Source organism: Podarcis muralis, chromosome 12 (assembly GCF_964188315.1).
Source record: "Podarcis muralis chromosome 12, rPodMur119.hap1.1, whole genome shotgun sequence".
NCBI lineage: Eukaryota > Metazoa > Chordata > Lepidosauria > Squamata > Lacertidae > Podarcis > Podarcis muralis.
The window spans coordinates 13,698,600-13,721,918 of NC_135666.1; the positions used below are offsets into that span (position 1 = coordinate 13,698,600).

Sequence of the window (23,319 nt, forward strand, 5' to 3'; positions counted from 1 at the left end):
TATTTCCTCTCCCCAGGTCTAAATATTTGGTTGCTGACGGGAGAAGCAGAATGTCATGGCATCATACAAATTTAAATTCTATCAGTCATTACAGAGGAGAATCATAGAGTTGGAATAGACCACAAGGGCCATCGAGTCCAACCCCCTGCCAAGCAGGAAACACCATCAGAGCACTCCTGACATATGGTTGTCAAGCCTCTGCTTAAAGACCTCCAAAGAAGGAGACTCCACCACACTCCTTGGCAGCAAATTCCACTGTCGAACAGGGAAGGGGAGCTGTATGTGAGCTTTCCATCACATCTTACTTTCACACAACAAATACTGAACATTCTACATGGCTTTTTCTATTGATTTCTAATGTGAAGTTGAATCCATACATCTGCAATTTCATTATTACTAAATTTTCAAGTAACAAAATAAACCTCAAAAACTGTAAAACAATAAACTACATCATGCAGTTGAAAAGCAAAACAGAACAGAACATTCATCTACTCAAAACATCTCTGTCCATGAGTCTCTGGTGGTCTTTAATTCGCAATTCCTAAATTTCCACCTCAAAGCTTCCCAGCTTTTGCATCATTATCCAATGCAAACCAATTGGCATGTCAAAACCTGATAAGAAATATCCTGTGCCCACTCTCAGTGTTGGTGGATTTGATTGTGGCAACACATTCCTTAGTTACATCTTATCTGAACTACTGTAATGTGCTGTTCATGATGCTGACTGAACAGTGAAAGTTCTACTGCTTCAGAATATTGCAGCCAGGCTATTGAACAAGGCAAGCTGTAGGTGGCATGCAACTCCCACATTACAAGAACTTCATTTGGTACCAGTCTGCTGCCAGGGAAAATTCAAAAGTACTGGCTGTTAAATAATGACAAGCCAGAGAACTACTTGGCCTGAAAATTGTGTAAGCTTTTGCAGATCATAACTAACATAATAATATTTTTTTATTTTTATAAATAATAATAATAATAACTAGTATTATTATTACTACATTCTGATGGTAGATAAAGCTTTTACTCAAACAGGCTTTTGGCTTCATAAGCTGGCTTGCTATGGACACTAAGTATGCAAAACAATTGGCTCAACTAGTTGTTTTAGTTGTTTTTATTTTTACTTTTGCTTCATTATAAGTTGCCTTGAGCACCACTTGACAGAAAGATGGGATAAAATCAAACAAATAAATTGTTTTCTTAAAAGGAATAAACTAGGTGAACTCAACCCAGAACCACTCACCACATATGTCTTTTTATACCACATGAAGGAAGCTGGAAACCCACACCAGGCAAATTACTTTCCCTATAACTCTAGAGGGATAGTTTACATTCAAATTATGTACAATATGACTATCAAAAGAAAGAGAACAAATGTTACCTAATGCTTTGAGAAGCTCCTCTCTAACTGCAGAGGTGAACTTTCTAACCAGACACAGGGTTGTCACAATGGCAAAGAGGATATTGTAGGATAGCACGATGTAGAAATTTCCTAACCAGTTAAACCTTCCAAAATCTCCAAGGAGATCAAACCTAGTAATACCTGCAGGGAGAAGAGAATGTGACATAATTCAGAAAAGCAAATGAATGAGGGTGATATCTAAGATTGAAAAATGACCTCCAAATACTTTAATCGAAATAAATTAAAAAATTGTCCAGTATCACCTTAGAGACCAACTAAGTTTGTTCTGGTATAAGCTTTCATGTGCATGCACACTTCTTCAGATAAACTGAAACAGAAGTCACCAGACCCTTATATATAGTGGGAGGGTGGGGTGGGGTTTTTCTCAGAAGGGTAGTAGGAGATGGGTGATTGGCTCAATGGATATGATAAATCTGTTGACGACTGTTAACAACTGCAATTAGTCCTACAGGAAAAAGCAAGGGATAGGATGCAGATGACCAAAAATAGCTTTAGCATATGTAATGAGACAAGAATCCAATATCTCTATTCAGACCAGGTCTCGCCATAGTTTTCAGTTTAGTAATAAGTTGTAATTCAGCAATTTTTCTTTCAAGTCTGTTTCTGAAATTCTTTTGTAATAAGACAGCTGCTTTGAGATCCTGTATTGAATGTCCTGGGAGATTGAAGTGTTCTTCTAGTGGCTTCTCTCTCTTGTGATTCCTGATGTCAGATTTATGTCCATTTATTCTTTGGCGTAGGGTTTGGCCTGTTTGTCCAATATAGAGAGCTGAAGGGCACTGCTGGCATTTGATAGCTTACACAATGTCAGAAGATGAGCGATTAAATAGGCCTGAGATGGTATGTTTGATGTTGTTGGGTCCAGTGATGGTGTTGTCTGGGTATATGTGGCAGCAAAGTTGGCATCTGGGTTTATTGCAGGCTCTGGTACCAGTGTCCATGTAAAGTCTGGTTGCTGTATTATTGTGGGTGAGGAGTTGTTTAAGATGGGTGGCTGTCTGTAGGCAATGAAAGGCCTTCCTCCCAGGGCTTGAGAAAGAGAACTGTCGTTGTCTAGGAGAGGTTGTAAATCTCTGATGATGCGTTGAACTGTTTTAACTTGGGAGCTGTATGTGATTACCAGTGGTGTTCTGTTATTTTCTCTTTTGGGTCTGTCTTGCAGCAAGTTCTCTCTGGGTATCAGTCTGGCTTTGTTGATCTGTTGTTTAACTTCATCAGGCGGAGATTTTAGTTCCAAAAAGGTTTGCTGTAGATCTCTTAGGTGAGAATCCCTGTCTGTAGAGTTGGAACAGATGCGGCTGTAACGTAGAGCCTGGCTATATACAATTTATTGTTTGGTATGTTTGGGATGGTAGCTGAAAGCATGTAGATACGTTTTTGGTCAGTTGCTTTTCAGTATAAGGTGGTGTCTATGCACCCATCCTGTATTTTTATAGTAGTGTCCAGAATATGTATTTCTTGCATAGATTGGTTCATTGTTAGGCTGATGGTGGGGTGAAAGTCACTGAATGTTCTAATACAGATAATTTTAGTTTCCCATTTGCCATTCCCATTATGACAAGAGCTCTCCTCATTTTATCACCCAGAAGTCTGCTTTACTCATACTATGAAAAGCTTCATAGCATCCAATGTGGTGCGTTTTGAGACTCTGCAAAGCACCACATGACTCACTGTACCCTAATGCACTCCACTAATCCTGTTTGGACAGCTGTGTATGTGCATTTTGTTAGCTGTGTTTTAACTGTTCATCTTTGCAGTTTTAGCCTTCCTTTTATCTCTATGGCAAACAATATAGGAATTTCATTTGTGTCCCTCAGCAGGGAACTAGGGAGTCTTGCCTTTAATTTGCTTTTTGTGTAGCAGCAATGACACATCCTCTTGTGTGCATGTGGCACACTCATTTTTTTCCTGATTATATTTTCTATAAGAAGGTCATCTTCATACCAGTTGACAATGAATATAAGGTTTCCCACCCCCCTAGAAAGCCTCAGCAGCAAAAGGTTATAGACCTATTTTTACCCCTCACATTTTTTTAGGCTGAAACACCTATTGGCTGCAATTACTCACTTCATTATTTAAATAAATGTGTACTAAAAGTTAAGAAAAATTGCTAAATTGATGAGGCTTTCAAAAGCAGTTTGTGGAATAGCACAGGGGGCTTGCTCCATTAAAGGGAAAATATGCCTCTAGGCATGATCAAACATTTGAGAGTTCCTCAAGTAGCTCTTTCTAGGTTGTTGATGCTAACTTTCCTTTGGTTTCCCTCGTTTTTCTCTACTTATCTAGCAAGTGAGTATCATCAGTAGTTATGACGGAAAAGCTCATATTTGCTAACTATTTATAGAGTTCTTATTTGTATCCTGCACTTCTGAAATGGTCTTCAGAAACCTCAGAATCTAAACATTAAAAGAACAATATGGTGCCAGGCAAGTCTCCTGAAGGAGGATATTACAAAACGAGGGCAGTGTGGTCCCACAACTAAAACTGCTCTTGTCCTGTTATAAACCACCACATCTCAGAACGCAAGGAAATCTGGAGCGGAAGCTCACAAATGATCGTTTCTGTCACTGCACTGCAGCCATGAAGGGCTTTAATGGGCACCAAGACTATGAACTGAGCTCAGAAAGAAGATTGAGAACCATTGCAGCCAGTCTAGCACAGGGGACTATGATCCCACCACCCACCCCAGTTAGCCTTGCAGCTGTAACCTGAGCTACTTGAAATTTCCAGACTGTCTGCAAAAGGCAGCACAATGTACAGCCCATTGTAATGGCCCTAGTATATTAGTTTTGTTATCTGTGGCCGCAGTTGTTTTCCTATTATCGCAATGACAAGGTCATTTGTGTTATGAAACAGTCTGTGTGGCTTTTCAACAAGACCACCTCACTGAGGTTTGTGGCTATGAAGAAACCTGAATCTGGATTTTCCACAACCAACCCCAGACCTATCCATTGTGCTTACACTGGCCTCTAAACTGCATGACTGCATTATTGGACAAACCTGATGGTCTACATTCCATTTGACTTCAGGACTAGTTTTAGCACTGAAACTAGCTTGGTTGCCCTGACACCTGAAGGACACAGGGGTATGGCCTTGTTAATACTTCTAGACCCCTCAGCAGCTTTTGATACCATCAATCAAGGGCAGGCTACTCAGCTTCAGAACTGGGGCACTTTGAATCAGTTGCTCCATTCCTATCACAGAGGCAGATTTCAGGTGCTAGTGGGAAACTACCACTGAGCTCTGTGAAATTTAGACTACAGCTGTGTTTTAGGCTTTTGCTGCCCTGTCCTTTTACTGCTAATATTTATGCCTTGGTTTATTTTTAATCTTTGCTAGCCACACTTGGAGGACAATTTGCTTGAAATCAGGCCATAAAGTCTGTGCACACATCGACACACACAAATCCCAGGGTTTGTCAGTATAAGATTCTTACTGTCTATATTTCCTCCTTACACTACACAGAAGGCAAGGGTGTGCTACTAAGCAAATATATGCTGACTTTTCCCAGGATCTTTCCTCTTAACTCTGTCCCTAGAGGGCCTACCACCCAAGCCACAGGCTTACAAGGAAACTTAGGCATTGCTGCTTGTGTTTCTGGAACCCCAGCAGTAATGCTCAAAGTATGGCGCTGACATGGGAAGAATGATCAGAGTCTGCACTGGCTTAAGAGCTCCAGCAAAGCATGTTCAGAAAGCTGTTTCATAAGACACTCAAGTTGTACCTAGATTTTCTTTCCTGAAAATATGACTGAAACCATTTACTGAGCTGTAGGCAATGACAACAAACTACACACACCTCAATAAAGAGTTCTCTAAAAAACAGAAATAAGACTTACCCAGTGTCCTTGACATAACTGGCAAAGCTGAACTGAGGACTAAGATCGAAACACAGTTCCCAATTATCTGTTTGAACAAAACAAAACAAAAGGATTTCAATATGATTGATGAGCTCTAAGTCTACCAAGTAAGGCACTGAAAACACACCCCAGCTTCTTCTAATTTGATTTTAAAGTCTGCCCATCCCTAAGGTTAATGTTTCCTCTGCATTTCTCCAATATTGCTCAAGTCTCCTCTAAAAAATTTTATATAGACCACAGGGACTTTAGATATTGGCATATACTGTATCATACAAACACAAAGACGGCATACTAAGCCCCTATTTCTGCCACAGATGCTTTTTAACATACAGAGATTCCAGCCTCTGTGCATCCAGAACGGCATTTGGTCTCTGTGTTGAAATGAGCAGAAGGGCTGGACTTGCTGCTGTTTTTGGTCCCAAAGGACTCTTTGGGTTCTTTGCTGGTAAGAACCACTGCAGATCAAGAGATGAAACCGTAATGGGCATACTTCTGTGTGCTGAAGCAGGGGGGCTGATACAAATCACTGTATAGTTTATTTAAATTTAAATAACAATTTGGCACACAGCTGTGAGGCATTTGCGAGCTTTTTTGCGGAGAAGGTCCTGTTGCTCCGCCGTGACCTCCCTGCCAATTTGGATACAATAACGGAACTGGAGGCCCCTCGACTGTCCTCGGGTCCAGTATTGGACCACTTTGACCGGATATCCCCAGCCGATGTGGACAGACTCCTCCGAGCTGGAAAGCCCACCACCTGTCCTCTTGATCCGTGCCCGTCCTGGCTGATTAGAGCGTGTCCAGACAAGGTGCGGGCCCCCCTAGGGGGTATCATCAATTTGTCCCTTGGCACCGGGACATTCCCAGGGGAATTGAAGGAGGCAGTGGTGCGCCCACTCTTAAAGAGAACATCATTAGATCCTTTAGATCTATCCAATTACTGCCCGGTTTCGAATCTTCTGTTCCTGGGTAAGGTGATTGAGAGAGCGGTTGCTGAACAGCTTGGTAGGTTTCTGGATGAAACATCGGCTCTGGATCCATTCCAGTCCGGCTTCCGCGCTGGTCATGGGACCAAGACGGCTCTGGTCGCCCTAACAGATGATCTCCGCAGGCAGCTGGATCGAGGCGGGTCGGGGCTGCTGATTCTTCTAGACTTGTCAGTAGCCTTCGACATGGTCAATCACAAACTCCTGGACCACCGCCTTGCCGACGTGGGGATCCAGGGCACAGTCCTTCAATGGCTGCGCTCGTTTCTCTCTGGTCGGGGACAGAGGGTGGCGCTTGGGGGGGGAACTGTCATCGCGCCACTCCCTGGTGTGTGGAGTCCCTCAGGGTGCGATACTCTCCCCGATGCTTTTCAACATCTTTATGCGCCCCCTCGCCCAGCTTGTCTGGAGTTTTGGGTCGGGCTGCCATCAGTATGCTGATGACACCCAACTCTATCTGTTGATGGATGGCCATCCTGACTCGGCCCCAGAGACACTGATCAGATGTTTGGAAGCTGTGGCTGGATGGTTACGTGGAAGCAGGTTGAAGTTAAATCCTTCGACGACAGAGGTCCTTTGGCTGGGTCAGGACGATATGGGATTGGGGGGGCAACTCCCATCTCTTGTGGGGGCGCAATTAGTGCCAGTACCGTCCGTTAAGAGTTTGGGTGTAATCTTCAACACCTCCCTCTCCATGGAGGTGCAGATTGCAGCTATAACAAAGGCGGCATTTTTTCATCTCCGCCAAGCTAAGCAGTTGGCTCCTTACCTCTCTCGCCCTGACCTAGCCACTGTGATCCACGCGACGGTCACCTCCAGACTGGATTATTGTAACTCGCTCTATGTGGGGCTGCCCTTGAGACTGACCCAGAAACTCCAGTGGGTGCAGAATGCTGCAGCGAGACTCCTTACGGGGTCCTCGCTGCGAGATCACATTCACCTGGTGCTATACCAGCTGCACTGGCTCCCGGTGGAGTACGGGATCAGGTTTAAGGTTCTGGTTTTAACCTAGGACCCTCGTACCTACAGGACTGCCTCTCCTGGTATGTCCCACAGAGGAATTTACGATCTTCAAACAAAAACATCTTGGAGGTCCCAGGCCACAACCAGAGCCAGGGCTTTATCAGCTGTGGCTCCGATCTGGTGGAATGCTCTGCCACAAGAAATTAGGGCCCTGCGGGACTTGACATCTTTCCGCAGGCCCTGCAAGACAGAGCTGTTCCACCAAGCCTTTGGCCAGGGCACAGCCTGACTCCCTCCTTTGGCAATCTTCACAGAACTCTACCCAATGGTTGCCATCAATTTGATTTGAAGTAATTTTTTAATGAAATGATTTTAAAATGTTGTCTTATTTTATTGTTGTTAGCCACCCTGAGCCCGGCTTCGGCTGGGGAGGGCGGGATATTAAAAAAAAAAAATTTATTTTTATTTTTATGGCATTTAAGGCCACTTCTAGAAACACTTGCTTACATGTTCAAGATTTAGGGGGTAATTCAACACAGCATCCAGGAGACTGTTCCATCAATGCAAATATTTCTCCTTGCCCGGCAGAATCATCTCCCTTCTCCTTCACACTGTTCTTGGAGTCTCTGGAGTCTCCAGAGCAGATCTGAGGGAGGCACAGGGGTAAGGAGGGGGGAAGCCCCACTGCACCAGAGGGAGTCCTTACACTGGCTTCCGTTTATGCAGTGGGTAGTTGAATCTGACACTCACACATTAATCATGGGTTACATAAATATGTGATGAGCATTTTTCTAACATGCTGTATGTGAAGGGGCTGAGCATATATATTGGGATTCCTCAACATTTTTAATCAAGGATCATCTATAGTTGTTTCAAGAATTACTTGCAAGATGAAAGCAAATATTTCCCCCCTCCTCCAATTCTTTGAATACAAAAAAGAAAGGAGAGAAGGAGAAAGGGGGTCTCAAAAATTCAGAAGTTAATGGACAGTAGGTTTTCAGTTTAAATAATTTTGCTCTGTTTGTGGGAATGACTTTTTAATGTGTACACCCCAGCACTAGTTCTTCTAAAGCCACTATAAAGTTCTGGAAAAGTCAAAGTAGCCTCAGAATAAAAAGTGTTGCTGAATAAAACTACTTCTGATTTAGTTATTCAATTTGAATTAATTTGCCTGCATTACTTGTAGCAACCAAATTCTTTGCATTTCAAAGAAGCTCCTAAAGTACAGTTTGCACAGAGTTACTCATTAGCAATACAAGGGGGGGGAGGGAACCCTTCAACAGATTTTCTATGGCTAGTTAACAAGCTTGGCCATTCCAGCACTTTACAAGTGAATGGACGCCATCCAAACTAAACAGGACAAGGCTTTTCCTTCCTTCCCCTCCCCCTCAAGACCATTCAGGGCCTGGAAAAAAACTTCTAGTCTGTTTACGCAACTTACAAACACTAATCACCACAAATGAGCCATTCAGAGCAATTACCATCTGTGGGAGTCAGGTTTGCCTTGGGTGGAAGAAATGGGCAGCAAGCAAGAGTAGGGAGACATCACCACCTCAGACTTTTTAACCTACCTTTGTCATCGTTGTGTCATCCTTTCTGGGAGTGAAATCTCCAAAAAAGCGTAAGCTATAGAAGCCAACAACCGAAGAGACCATTAGATAGCTGTGAGAATCAAGGAATAAAAGAACCACTAAAGAATGCCGGTTTCAGACTCCTAGAAGACTTAAGCACCACAAAGGGAAGGGGGGCAGAGAGAGAAAGAGAGAGAGAGAGGAATAACAGCCACTTTTGAGTGCATGGGAATGACCGGCCTGTCATTTTCTCTCTTCTAGGCAAGTGTCTTAGTAAATTAACAGCGTCCCAGAAAATTAGACAGAATACTTGTTAACAGACAAGAACGCCTACTTTAAGAAAGGATACAAAATCAAAATGATCTCAAGTGCTGCTCCCACAAAACCAAATGTGGACAGAGAGGCATTTCCTATGCCAGGCCCCTGCAAGATTTAAGAAACAAAAGTATTACACAGAGAGCACTATTATTTTTCTGCCCATGAAATCTCAAGCGCATTGGACAGAAGTACTAAAAATGAAGAGTTAGGAAGCATCATTTTCTGATAATCTTCTTACTAAGCTAATCACTAGCATTTAATAATCGCACACTATCAAGGCTGAAAACATGAGCCAGACATTCCAAAACGTAATTATTTTCCATCCAGATGAGCTATGTTAGAATGCCAGTGTGCACATTCAGAATACTGAAATGCACAAATAATTTGATGCAAATAAAGGGAAACCAGGGGAATTGTAAAGCAGCTTGCCTTACTGGCTACTGCAGTCTCAACAGTAAATGCAACTCTTTCTAAATCATGCTCCATGTGTAAATAGAGTAATACAGAAAAGTCACAATATAACTAAGATATATATAAAGAAGGGTGACTGTACACAACTGGAGCTTTGTTCAGTCTTGCTGCTGATGTGATCCCATGCCACTTTAAACAGCTTTCCCCACCAGCTGTGGTGTTAATGGTGACAAACAAACAGCTCTGTCCATTATTAACCTGTACACATCTGCTGCTGCTTCCAACATTGATTATTGAGATTGTTCCTTTTATTCTATTTAGATATGTCCCACATGCCAAACAATGTGCGAAGCACACTTCACAATATGAAAACCTGAGGTTGTGTGACTGCTATTAAACTCAAAGTCAGGGACAGAATTCATACTTCTGAACACAGGTCTGCGATTCTATACCCATTTTCCTGAAGCCCACTGAATTCAATGGGACTTTTCCAAGTAGGCATGTATTAGATTGTGCTGTCAATGTGCCTTTTGCTGGTGTTAATATCACAAAAGAATAACACTTTACCCTTGACCCCTTTGGCATTGCAGTTTCATCAACCAGCAGGCAAAGAATATTGCAAGCAACCAAGAGGACGGAGATTGCCTTAAAAAGAAAAAGAAACATCAAGTCATGAAGGTTCAAAAATATTTGCTGTATTTCACACTGATTACCATTTCTTCTCTGTACTGGAGAGGAAAACTGAGTGCTAATGGCTTAGGGCAGTGGTTCCCACAGGGTGTGACAGGAGAGGGTGGCAAGTGTGGAAGATTCAAGGACAATCAAAGAAACATTTAAACATTTCAGTGTAGTATAGTATCATATCACATCAATATAATTGTTTTATAGTCTCTGGCTGTCCCACAATCATATTATAAAGTAGTTGTGTTCTATGTTATAAATCAAGCACGAATAGAAGTTGTTTCTTTTTGTTTTCCAATGTACTTCTTCTCAATAAAAAATTGGTGTGCACAAGCAAATTTTTATTCTGGAAGTGTGGCCCAGGCCCAGAGAAAAAAGTTTGAGAACCACTGGCTTAGGAAAACAAAAACAGCTCCTTATTATTTTTGTTACTCAGCTCACACACGTACATGAAAAAGATCACTAATCTCAAAAGGACAGGTGGGTTTTAAGCAATGGAAGGAAATTACAGCTTACAGTTTCAATTAGCAGCAGGATCATTACAGCTGGATACACAAGATTCCTCTCCCAAGCTGAAGCCTTTTTCCGTCGTTCTTTTAAGAGAAAAATAAGAAAACTTGCTATATTAGGGTGTTTAGAGACAAACATCTTTTCCTATTCTGAAAGTAGAAGTTCTCTAAGATATAGATCCACCACACTTAACTAAAATCAGCCCAGATTAATATTGTAAGCAAGACTACTGTGGAATTCCAATGACAACTTCCTAGCCTACCTCTGGTTTCAGGAGCAATTTGTAGGTCATTTATATTGCCCTGCCAAGCAATAAGTGGCACGCACATTACTCTGAGTACTATTAAATTGTCCCTAACCATGACCAGGCAAAGCAGTGGAAGGAGTCATTTTGGGGACATCAACCACCTACCCATCTTTCTGGAATGTTTTCCCCAACAATCTGGCTTCACATATGAGGAAGTACTTGGAACATTCAAACATTTGGCTCTCTGTACGCGGGTGGCGCTGTAAAGGGACGCGGGTGGCGCTGTGGGTAAAAGCCTCAGCGCCTAGGGCTTGCCGATCGAAAGGTTGGCGGTTCGAATCCCCGCGGCGGGGTGCGCTCCCGCTGCTCGGTCCCAGCGCCTGCCAACCTAGCAGTTCAAAAGCACCCCCGGGCGCAAGTAGATAAATAGGGACCGCTTACTAGCGGGAAGGTAAACGGCGTTCCGTGTGCTGCGCTGGCTCGCCAGATGCAGCTTGTCACGCTGGCCACGTGACCCGGAAGTGTCTGCGGACAGCGCTGGCCCCCGGCCTCTTGAGTGAGATGGGCGCACAACCCTAGAGTCTGTCAAGACTGGCCCGTACGGGCAGGGGTACCTTTACCTTTACCTTATGGAGTCTGCAATGGTACCCTTTTTAATACAGATTACATCACATGCAAAAAGCTTATCAAAAAGAGCTAACATCCCATTGACAGAAGAATGTATATGTGATTTATTTCCTCTTTTAATATAATTTTCCAAAAGCACAGTCAACCCATGGAATTTGTTACAAGGTGGCAATTCTCACCAACTCAGGTGGCTTTAAAAAGCGATTAGACGAATGCATGGAAGGATAAGGCTTATGATGGCTCCAGGACCAGAAACAGAATGCATCTAAAGACCAGCTGGTTAAGTACAGCAGCAGAAAAGGGCTACTGCACTCATGACCTATTTGTGGGTTTCCCAGAGGTATCTATGGGAATCGGGGTGCTGGACTACACAGGTCTTTGGTCTAATCCAGTAGGGCTCTTATTTCCTTATTTTGTGTGACTATATCCATCCATCAGATGGGATACTTAATTTTAAAAAACAACTGAAAGCTATTAAGTACTTATTTACTGAGTCCCATCAGGGAAAAACACAGGGCATAAATAAATCAAAACCCATTTACAGGACTGCAGGGTTTCCCGCCATGAAGTGTGATGTTAACAAAACCTATTTACACAAGAGATCGTCTTGGTAATAACACCTGATATGATAAGCACACACATTTCTAACACCACCCAGAAACAGTTTTAAACTGAACTAACACACACACACACACACACACACACACACACACACACACACAGGGAACCACAGAAAAGGCCCGATGTAATTACCCAGTTTTGTCTTCATACTCTTCACATTACTTAGTTCCTGCTTCAGCTGCTTTGTGTTGTACTCCACTGGTGAAGACATCCCTGTTCAAGAAGAAAGACATGGCCACTTGGTTAGGACTACTAAAACAAACCTGGCTGGATTATAATGGTGCAAAAGAAGCAATTGCGCCAGGGCCCATGCCAATAGGGGCCCAAGACTATGAGCTGAAGCTGCTAGGAAAGTTATGAAGCAAAATGTGCAAGCAACCTTCTAAATGATTTCTGTGAGAAGACTCACACTGGCTGCTGCCAGCGATGTTTGCAGCCAATGAGTTAAATCAGAACTGTGACTGATGAGTTGTTTGAATCCCAGACTATCGGAATCCCTGGGATCCTAAAGAGTTGTTGTTTTCCTTCCTCCTTCCTGCTTTTTTCTTCTTTTCTAGTCCTTGGCATTTCCATTGCCCTTCCTTTCTTTGCAGAAACCAGGATGCGCCTTTCCTGCAGTGGTCCATCTGCAAAAATATAAACTGTCCTCTGCTTCCACATGGAAAAAGGCAAACACCTCTTTAACCATTTTACATCAGGAACAGAACCATAGATCACAGGTGGAGCATAATGTTTGCAGGCATGGGGTGCTAGGTTCAACCTCTGGCATAACCAGTAATGAGGATAAGAGCACAGCTAGGAAAGTCCTCAAAGAGCAGCTGCCCCTTGGAGCAGAGAAGAGTGAGCTAAATAATGGGCTACCCTGTATAAAGGAAGCTTTATTTGTCAATACAGGTGTTTGGATGCTCCCCAAATCTCGCTGCATCTGCAGTAATTTTCACATCAGTGTTAATGGGAAATACATCAAATCTTTAATATTTACACTGACGCATAAATGACAGGTCTTACAACTTCCTCCGAGATGATAACAAGGCAACACTAATCCCAATATTTTGCCAAAGAGCAAGGCAACATTTTAGAGCAATCACATCAGAACTCTGAAAGACAGCACAAACTATTCAAAGCACTACAGCCTCTCAACTTCATTTCAAACAAGCACAAAAGTTTAATGTCTGCATTGTCTAGCCAATAAATCAAACTGGTAGACAGAACATGTCCAGACTAGTCATGAAAAATTAGAAGGGATTCTCCAAGAAAACCACAAAGCAGCTCATTTAAGGTCAATTTAACAGTATTATTTTGTTTTTCTTCCAGTCCCAACATAATATTTCAGTACCTCAAAGGAAATTGTAGGAGTATCTATTTGCATTCCCTGTAGGTGATTGGCAGTTCAACACCAATTAGTTCAAAATTACACTGTTACTAGTGCGCAATAAAAACAACACCTTTCATCTTTCTTACATAGGTCAGAATACCTTCAGAGCCAATAACTTTGATCAAATAAGCATTTTTGATCCTGCCCCACCCGTCTCCTTGGATTCAGGAAAACTAATAGCTAAAGGCAACTTTTCCCTTTTAATATAAAGAAAGTCCTAGCTTTATTCTTTTGGTGTAGGAATGATGTGGGTATTGAAATACAATATGCTTAGAAACACTGCTGCCAACCCAGTCTCTTTCACAACAAGAAAGTTTAGGCAGATCATCCATTGCAGGGATGATTTCCTCACCACCAAAAAAAAGCATATGGGGAAAATAAAGTTATATAAAATTCACATTTTATAAATTATAAGTGTTTTTAATGACTGGCATTATCTTAAAAGGGCATTTTTAAAAGACACAAGATTAATAATAATTTAATTTCAGTTTGATTCCTGGAAGCATTCCGCTAAGCCAGAACCGAAGTAAAAATATTGCTGATTCAGATCCCACCGTCTAGGAAATTATGAAGATTATAGCTACCAAAGTTTCTCATTCTTTCCAGGATTAGAGGCAGGTTCCATAGCCCTTCATTATGCTAGTACCTGAGTTTCTGCCAAAAATGTGATTAACATCTGTTCTATGTGTGTCCACACTTGCAAACAGGTGCTCAATACTTCCTTGATCAGTATTTGTTAGTTCTCACTAGCATACAAAGACACGGTTCTTCAACAGGTGTGTATGTTTTTCTTGGATAGATGAGTGGGACAAGCGAAGGTCCACAGCATCACTGTGTTGACTGCCCCACAGACAAAGGAAGATTCTGAAAAGGTTCCATGTTTAGCCCAGGGAATTTTTATGTACAATGCTTTATAACACACAAACCAACTAACCTATTCAAGAAACCGAGGAGAACATTTCCTGTTTTGTGGTTGCAGTTCCAACACCTCTGATCCTACACTGTTGCAACTGTGGATAAACAGGAACTGCAGCTTCTTACTCCAAAGCTCTTCTTTGGAATTCTTCAGGGAGAGGGGATTTTCATCAGGACTGGCATGGGAGAAAGGGTTAACTTCCCTTCCCCACAGAGTCCTGATTAGTCATAGGGGCAGTATCTCCAGCAATTGCTGGGTGAAGTGCAGGAAGCATAGGAAGCTTTCTTCTACCCAATGAGACAATTGGTCCATCCAGCTCATTACTGTTTACACTGACTGGTGGCGACTCTCCAGTTTCAGGCAGTCCTACCTGGAGATACCAGTCTGTTATCACAGGACACCAGGGACTTTCTGCATGTGGAACAGACGCTTCACCACTACGCTATGGTGCTTCGCAACGGTTGGCTAACTAGCTGACTCCCTGATCAGAAGCACTCAGCACTGCAACGTTTTGTAGCAGGCCCATCTGTCCACAAAAAGTTGAAAATAGTCAAACTAAAGGAAATGTGACGTATTCCAAAGCTTCTCAGCTATACAGTAAAACATTTAAGCAACTGAAATGCATATTTTAGTCTTCCCATCTGAAAGGACAGAATTCAAAACCAATCGTGTCAAAACACGATTTCTCTTAAGAAAGCGGGGGGGGGGGGGGCATGACAATTCCATGAGCACCAAGGAAACAATAATGAAATACACAGCAACGATTATTGTGCAGTTCCATCATAACATCCAGCTTGGTAGTTAGGGGAAAAAATAATTACTCCACTGTAGCTTCAAAGAAATTCACTGACATTTGTGCTAAAGGTAACATATAAACCTGTTCAATGAAACAGATGCTCTGCTCTAAAAATCTCAGGGTAGTCTTTGAAATTCCAACTATAATTCTCTGTATTTTAGATGCTTATACAAATAAAACTATTCTCTATGGTTATATTATGACATGATTACGGTACATTACATAATGATTACATTATGACTTGAGCTCATTTGGAGGTTCTAGCAGGGAGGTTCTAGCAGGGCAGCACAGCTATCATATACCCTTGGCCGAAGAACGGTGCATTCATTCTTATCTGAGATAGTCATCCTCTTCCACCGAACTTGCAGCTTCAGGAAGGATGCACATGGAGCAGTGAGGGAGGAAGGGCCCAATCAACCCTGGCGACCAATGGAGTGACAGATGTCACAGCCAGATCACCCTCAAAACAATGTCACTTCATTGTAATTGCCACCCTGTATTTGTTTATTGTTTTTTTCTTCTTATGATAGCACCTTCATTTCTATACTGCCAGCACAGTACACAAACACCTGGGCCACAATCCAGCAGCATCTGCATACCCTCTGATGGAAAAGGACAATGTGGTATTCCTTTCTGTGAGTTCCCTGTAACGTTTTATGCATAGCATGTAAAGAAATGGTTGGCATCCATCTGTTTTGAGAGGCAAAGGAGTGTGCCTCCAGTGGTTCTGAAGTCAAATCGCTGCATTAGCAGCACCAAAGTGACCTCTCCAGGGTGCAAGCCTGGGACGTGTGTATGGGGGTCCTGAGCTGCCCAGATGATAAGAACCCCCTCTCTTGTCCTCGCTGATGTGGTCCAAAGGAAAGCAGAGGGCATTTGGCACCAGCTTGGCTGCAGCAGCTTCCGGAAGGAGGCATACAAGGAAATGTATCTTGGTTTTGCCTTTATTTAAAATGGCTGCCTACACCACAATCCGTTCGGAGCACTTCCTGTCCTTAAGCAAAGGCAGGTTTGGATCGAAAACAAATGTGGCAGCTGGTAAAGCTTATCATTTCTGTAGAAATGACAAAAAATTGCCGCCTTATACAACCAGATACAAGACGAACCACCGTAAGTATCAAACATACCTACCATTTAGCCTCCTCATGATAGCTTCTTCTTCTAAGGTGATGATATATATCTGTTCATCCAAGTCTTCAAGGATCTAAGTCAGAAATTTAGATACTAGATAAATATGCATTACAGGTAGTCCATACACAATTCACCATGTACATGGCAGAACCTAGAGAGAATAGGAGCCTAGGCATGAGGACAACCTATACTGCTGGGCCAAGTGTGAACTGGCCCTCAGCTGACCAAAATGGAAACATTTATTTTTATAACAATGCTTCTGGCATTCTCCTAGGTTTTTCTCTTGGTTCCCAAACACAGTGGATAATTTTAAATTTGTGCATATAGAATTGATCCTATGTGATGAGCAAAATTCTTCATGTTGTCTACATATGGAGAAGGTTTGTTAAAAAATGTTCAGTTGACGACACAGGTCAAGATCACAATTCTGAAAATACACAAGTACAGATTTATTTATATGTAGGACCCAGGTTACAACATAAAAGCATTTTCCTATAACAAAGACTATGAAACAAAAACTTTCAAGTTTGTTCAGACCTAATATTTTTTTCTAGAAAAGTTTTCCAGTTTAAGTCACCTGGCCTGAGATAGCTCAGTCAGTAGCACATGAGAATCTTAATCTCTGGGTCGTTGCTTCGAGCCCCATATTGAGCAAAGGATCCCTGTATTGTAGGGGTTGGACAGGGTGACCCTCAAGGTCCCTTCCAATTCTATGAATCTGTGATTCTGACAGAACTTGGTCAAACACAGACTGTTTAGGTAAAGCTACTTTCTAGTTTGGGATTCAGGTCCCAAGCATGATATTTTTGGGCCTGTTACAAACATGTTAACATGTGCCTTCTCCACACTCTTGCCATGATCCCATACATACAATTTCATGTTATCATAAAAGAAATTTTTCTAATTCTGAAATTAAATTGTATACATTTCTGAAATTGCACCATGGTGCACACTGAGGTTTCTCTGCCATGCCCCCAAACACTCCTCATTTCTGCTATTTTGTTAGAATACAAATTCCAGCCTGAATGAAAGTTCTGCAAAGCTTGCTGACTATTTTGTAAAAAAATAATGGTCCTAATAAAGGGAATAATGTTTTGCTTTTTTTATCATATTGTACCAACACAGCAGCAAACGTTTTACGAATAAATCGATTCATTTCACAGCTTTATCTTTCTGCACTTTTTCTTTGCAAAATCATGGATTGTTTTCCAAAAAAATCAATTTCTCATTAGATCCCTTGACCGACAAAATAGCCAGGTGCCATAATTGCAGCTTTTGATGAGTGCAAGCTTGCTTACACTTATTTCAGTGTCTGAAAGAGAGCCTGGCAATGTGCAAAAAGTATGGAGGGCTATGCACACTTCACTGAAAACTAACTGCCGTTCTTTGTTGTAAATATCCTTTAGTAAGTGATAGGGACACGGGTGGCGCTGTGGGTTAAACCACAGAGCCTAAGACTTGCTGATCAGAAGGTCGGCGGTTCGAAACCCCGCAAAGGGGTGAGCTCCCGTTGCTCGGTCCCTGCTCCTACCAACCTAGCAGTTTGAAAGCACATCAAAGTGCAAGTAGATAAATAGGTACCGCTCCAGTGGGAAGGTAAACGGCATTTCATGCGCTGCTCTGGTTCTCCAGAAGTGGCTTAGTCATGCTGGCCACATGACCTGGAAACTGTACGCCGGCTCCCTCGGCCAATAAAGTGAGATGAGCGCTGCAACCCCAGAGTCAGCCATGACTGGACCTAATGGTCAGGGGTCTCTTTACCTTTAAGGTAAGTGATGATACTTCACACTCTTTTCCAAGTGGACTTGGAATATTTATTTTCAGGTGGAAATGTCTCTAAAATATCTATAGGATATGTGTGAAACAGACATTTAGAAGTTTCCTCCAGTTTATTGGGGCCTAGTTAAGTATTTTATGACTGAACAAAATATAGAACATATGAGTTTATTTGATTACAATTTAGCCTCATTATCCCCTCATGGTAATGGGGTTACAGCCTGGCCAGACCAGGCTCCTACTTGATCTCAACCCACCCACCTCGATGCTTGGGACCTGTTTGGATTTGCTTATTGCATCAAAGCAGGCAACACCTACCGTTGGCTTCACAAGCAACTGACCCATCACTGTAAACATTCGTGAAAGTCCCACTGGTGTGCATACTGTGGAGGAAAACACAAGATAACACAGTTCTAGTCTCCATTAAACAGAATCTGAAAGAATTAATATAGGGAACGAGCAATTGTAGATAGCAAGAGAAGCTCCATTCTGCCCAATAGTTTCTTAATTTGTTGCCATGCAGGATAGACATTCTAAGTCAGAAACTCTAGTAGGGGTATGAAGTTTTCAGTTTTCACAACTAGTGAGCGCATTTATAAACAAATGTTGTTAATACTAGTCTAACAAAAACCAATAGCCAGGGGTGAAAGGATAAAGGTGTTGATACTAAAACGTCAAAAATAATTACATATGCATTACTTCCTCTTCTGGTATATATGGCAAGACTTACGTAGAAGTAATAAACATCCCATCAGTGATATACAGGAATATAAATAAGGGAGGTAGAATTCCCAAAGATCTGGAAATAAAAAAGGTAAAATGGATTCAGCTTGTACACTATTTTGTCTCATTTGGGCAGTAACATGGGAAAAAGTATGCCGATCACCGTACAATCATTCTGCTGCTGTCTTAGTAAACAATTATACTACACGCTTACAAATTTTTGGACCACAAACATTTACTTTAACACTTTAACAGTGGCTGACTGAAGACATGGACAAATCTATCCTATGAATACATATATTTGTCAAGTTGCCTTAACCTCAATTAAGACTCTTGCTGAGCAGAGAAATGCAACTCCCCATACCTTCTGTTCGCCGCAGTGGCTAGAACCTGGAACTGCAAGTTATTCATATCAATGTTTTGAAAACAACAGAATATGTTATAAAGACGTCCGTACCATACAAAGACTCCATACTCGCAGCATCATTGTCTATGAGAGCTGAAGCCACCCAAACGATTCCAAGGATAAGCAGTGCAAGAAGAATGAGCATAACAAGAGTTTCCAAAATGCGTGCTTTGATCCCCTGTAACAAAAAATAACTTGCAGTTAAAACACACACAAATATATATTGACCCACACACAGCTGATCACCATATATTTCCTCCTATAAGCGACTTTTGAGAGCCTAAACCAGACTTTCTTCTTCTAAAGCCACAGACAACAGTTTACAGTTACTAACTGGCATCACAGTTTTTAACCATTTTATCCCATAAATCCTAGTATTTTCACAGGAGCATTTTCAAATGACAAACTGCTTTTATTAAGTCCCTCAGCTGAGAAAGGATATTGGTCAAATGTTATCTACAGTTCCAGTCAAGGGAATGGAAAGCCAAGTGCGGTATGTAATCCAGCCGGCATTGGTTTGCTCAAGTACAATGTGCCAATCCAAACACAGTCTTCCACCATAATGGTTTCTGCTCTGTCCCTTGCAATGTGAACACCCCCAAGAGCACAACTACACATTGAGATGCAATACCAGTTCCTTCGCATGTAAGTTATTGGGGATGGCTGGGTTTGATATAAACATGGCCCAACACACATCAGTTTCTCCTGGGCCAGACACCCAGATCCTCACTTTAAAGTTCCTGCAATCCCACAGGGCCAATTTCAATTCAGGAAGAGAAGGTTGCAAGTTCTAAAAGCTTAGCTTCATTTTCATAAAAGCACTTCAAAAATCCTTCTATACTTCCAATTTCCCTATGTCTATCGCATTTCTTTTCACGATTACAGCCATCCTGCAGAGGCGCATAAAGGACCTGATAATTAATTCTTCTAAAAAGCAGAATATGCCTGTAAAGTAACTTTTCAGCTCATGTACGAATGGCAGCTGACTTTACAGTCTTGAAGCAATGAGAGACTAGGAAGCCACAAAGCATAATTACTAAGAAAGAAGCCCTCTCTCCTCCCCTAATAAATCTGTATTAAAGAGGATTACTATTATGTCAATTGAAACACATTAAGACATGCCTCAATAAGTGTGTTTACAACTTATACCTAGAGGGTAGTTTCTCTCCATTCATGAAGTGTATGTTTCTGATGACAGTTCCCTGTTGACTCTGGATCTAACTTTTGACTTAAAATTTTCAGATTTTGTACTTTTGGAAAATTCCAGGAATAAGTAGAAGCAGAAAACACACCAGGCTACCATACACATACAATTATATGGATTGGCTAAGAAATATTAAGACTCAGAATCAAATGAAAATTATCAAGTCTTGTCAAGACAGTGTGTATTAGACTACAGATAACATTTATTTTAATTGTGAGAAAAGCCTGACTTGTTAGGTTGGTATACTAGATTTGGAGCTTTCTGAAGTCATGCTTGAGGCTTACATTAATATGCATTTGTAGCTAGTGTCCTCATTAAATTAGTGAAAATCACAGAAGCTGCCTTTGTTGTTACAATTATTCACTATTGGGACATGAGAGTCAAGAAACTTGAATCAGTTAGCAGACCTAAATGGAAGGGGAGCAACACAATTTTTGAATATACTCAGGATAAAAGATGCATGGATGGATGACATAAAAAAGCCTCATACTGGCTAACAAAAATTGTTGTCTCTCATTCATTAAAAATGAATGAATTTAAAATGAATGAACTTGGTAGGCTGGTGGAAACCTACACATCCTACAATGCTTGCCCCAAAGTGCTATCTATCAGCAGTAATATATACATATATTAAAGGAAGCAAAACATCAAATAGGAATACAGGATTCCCCCACCTCCCGCAAAAGCCCGCAAAAGCCCGCAAAAGCCGCACACTCTTTAAAGGGGCTCCGCAGCCTCTGCTGGCTTTTCTACGGGGGGGGGGGGAATTCCCCCACCTCCTAGAAAAGCCCGCAGGAGCCACGCACCCTTTAAAGAGTGTGCCGCTCTTGGGGGCTTTTCCCCGAGGAGGGAGAAGGGACTGACTGGCCATTTCAGTCCCTTCTCCCTCCTGGTCGAAAAGCCCGCAGGAGTCACGCGGGGCTCCTGTGGGCTTTTGCGGGAGGTGGGGGAATTCCGCCACCTCCCGCAAAAGCAGGGAGAAGGTCTTGGAGTAGCGCACAGGCTGCGTGCAGCCTGTCCGCTGCTCCCAGAGCTGCGGGGGGGGAATCATATTTTTTCCTTGATTCCCCCCCCCCTGAAAACTAGGTGCGTCCTATGGGGTGGTGCATCCTATAGGGCGAAAAATACGGTATTTCAACAAACTGAATCAGCATTGCAGGAGTTCAAGTACACTAAATTATCAATGAAGTTAAAACAGTTATATTCCTTTTAAAAAATTAGAGGAGAGGCCTGGACAATAAGCTGACATGATTCTACAGAACTCAGGATTTAACACACAATTCTGGCAGAACATCTTGGCCTCTTGCAATGTATGTTGACATTACTTTTTATGGCACTGCCCTCTATGCAACTGGCAAATCTGAGAAACATCCATGAAACAGACCCAACCAGAACTTTTAACACCTGTTTAATTCTTTTTCTAGGAGCTGTACTTAGGATGAAAATATTGATAAAAATATTCTTTTCTAATGCTAGCACAATAATTTAGCATTCCAATACCACTCCAGAACTTTAAAAAATAAAAAATGAGGCAAAAATGAATGAGGCAAAAATATGTAAATTCATTTGTTTCACATACGTAATTTATTCTTGTCAGAGAAGGAATGGGCAGGGTTGTTGCATGGTGTAGACATGGCCCAAATTACTTGCCCATCATCTGTACTGATTAAATCCCTGAAGTCACCAATGCTGCTGCAGTTTTAATTAGCAACCACAGTATCAAATGCCCTATATTGTGGCTTTTATAGTTCGAGGATTTTCAAATTTATGTTTAATAATAGCCTTAGCCACTAGTTGCAAAGAAAGCCCTAAGCCAGCGAGGATGCCACTTTAAACAAAACACCTATAGTAGTATGCTTTAAATGAATTTTAAAGAAAATATTAACTTAAGATTTTAGCACATGTCAAAACATTGGACAGCCTTTGATGTCACTGATTAAATAACTTTTGCTTCTAGTTCTGGTAATGAAAAAGTAAATGGGGTGTAATATAGTGCAGCACAATTCAGCTGCATACCAGTAAACATTTTGCTGAGATCAGAGCACTAAAATTTCAGTCTATGATGAATGATTTTTATAGACAAATAAATATGAGAGTAAATGCCAAATAAACACACACTCCTAACCACATTCCATTATTCTGTTTGGAAAGCCAATATTCACAGTAGCTTGTGCTTATCCCAAACTTCAGATATTTAAGCAGGCATAGAGTGGGCTTCTGTCATATAAAGGAACTCTCTTCTCATTAACAATTTTTCTGGGAAGCTATAAAGAAAACCCTGCTTGGAAAAAAGCAAGAGTTTAATCAAGAGATGATTCCCCAGTGAAGAGCTGCCCTCGTCTTTAATAGTATTACCAAGAAATAAAAGGGATTAAAGTTATTCCAGAATTTTTTTAGAGGAACAAAATGTTTTTAACAACAAATCCTCTAAGTGATGCACTACAAATATTCCATCACAGTTAAGATAATTCTGCACTTACTTCTTAAAACATGTAAAACTGTGTTAAGATACCTGGCAAGAAAGCCAAGATCTAAAGCATTTGTACTAAACAATATTCAAAGATGATGCCAAATAAGATTCTCTCTGTGCCAAAAAATCAAACATTAAACCTATATGTAAGGCTGCTCCATCAATTTCTAAACCTGCTATTCTTGGCATAGCTGAAATTTCAAATAACGTAGTTTATGAACTCCAAAATCTATCAGGAATGATCCTGTGAACTAAGGAGTCACAGCATATCAGGCATCTATATTAAATAGCCAGCACTAATTTGCTTTTTT

General features: G+C 41.5%; 1 protein-coding gene and 1 pseudogene across 1 annotated transcript in view; both read right to left on the reverse strand.

Annotated features, from left to right (window-relative positions):
- Positions 1–23,319, reverse strand: part of LMBR1 (limb development membrane protein 1) — a 60,449-nt gene that overhangs the window by 4,020 nt on the left and 33,110 nt on the right. The window contains exons 6-16 of the mRNA XM_028751379.2: positions 19,386–19,512; positions 18,936–19,004; positions 18,524–18,588; positions 16,430–16,502; positions 12,344–12,424; positions 10,723–10,799; positions 10,093–10,170; positions 9,146–9,219; positions 8,797–8,887; positions 5,259–5,325; positions 1,379–1,540 (exon numbers count right to left, since the gene is read on the reverse strand). Coding sequence (XP_028607212.1) covers positions 1,379–1,540; positions 5,259–5,325; positions 8,797–8,887; positions 9,146–9,219; positions 10,093–10,170; positions 10,723–10,799; positions 12,344–12,424; positions 16,430–16,502; positions 18,524–18,588; positions 18,936–19,004; positions 19,386–19,512 — 964 coding nt within the window. The remainder of the gene's footprint in view (positions 1–1,378; positions 1,541–5,258; positions 5,326–8,796; positions 8,888–9,145; positions 9,220–10,092; positions 10,171–10,722; positions 10,800–12,343; positions 12,425–16,429; positions 16,503–18,523; positions 18,589–18,935; positions 19,005–19,385; positions 19,513–23,319) is intronic.
- On the reverse strand, positions 1,520–2,995 carry LOC144329332 (uncharacterized; annotated as a pseudogene).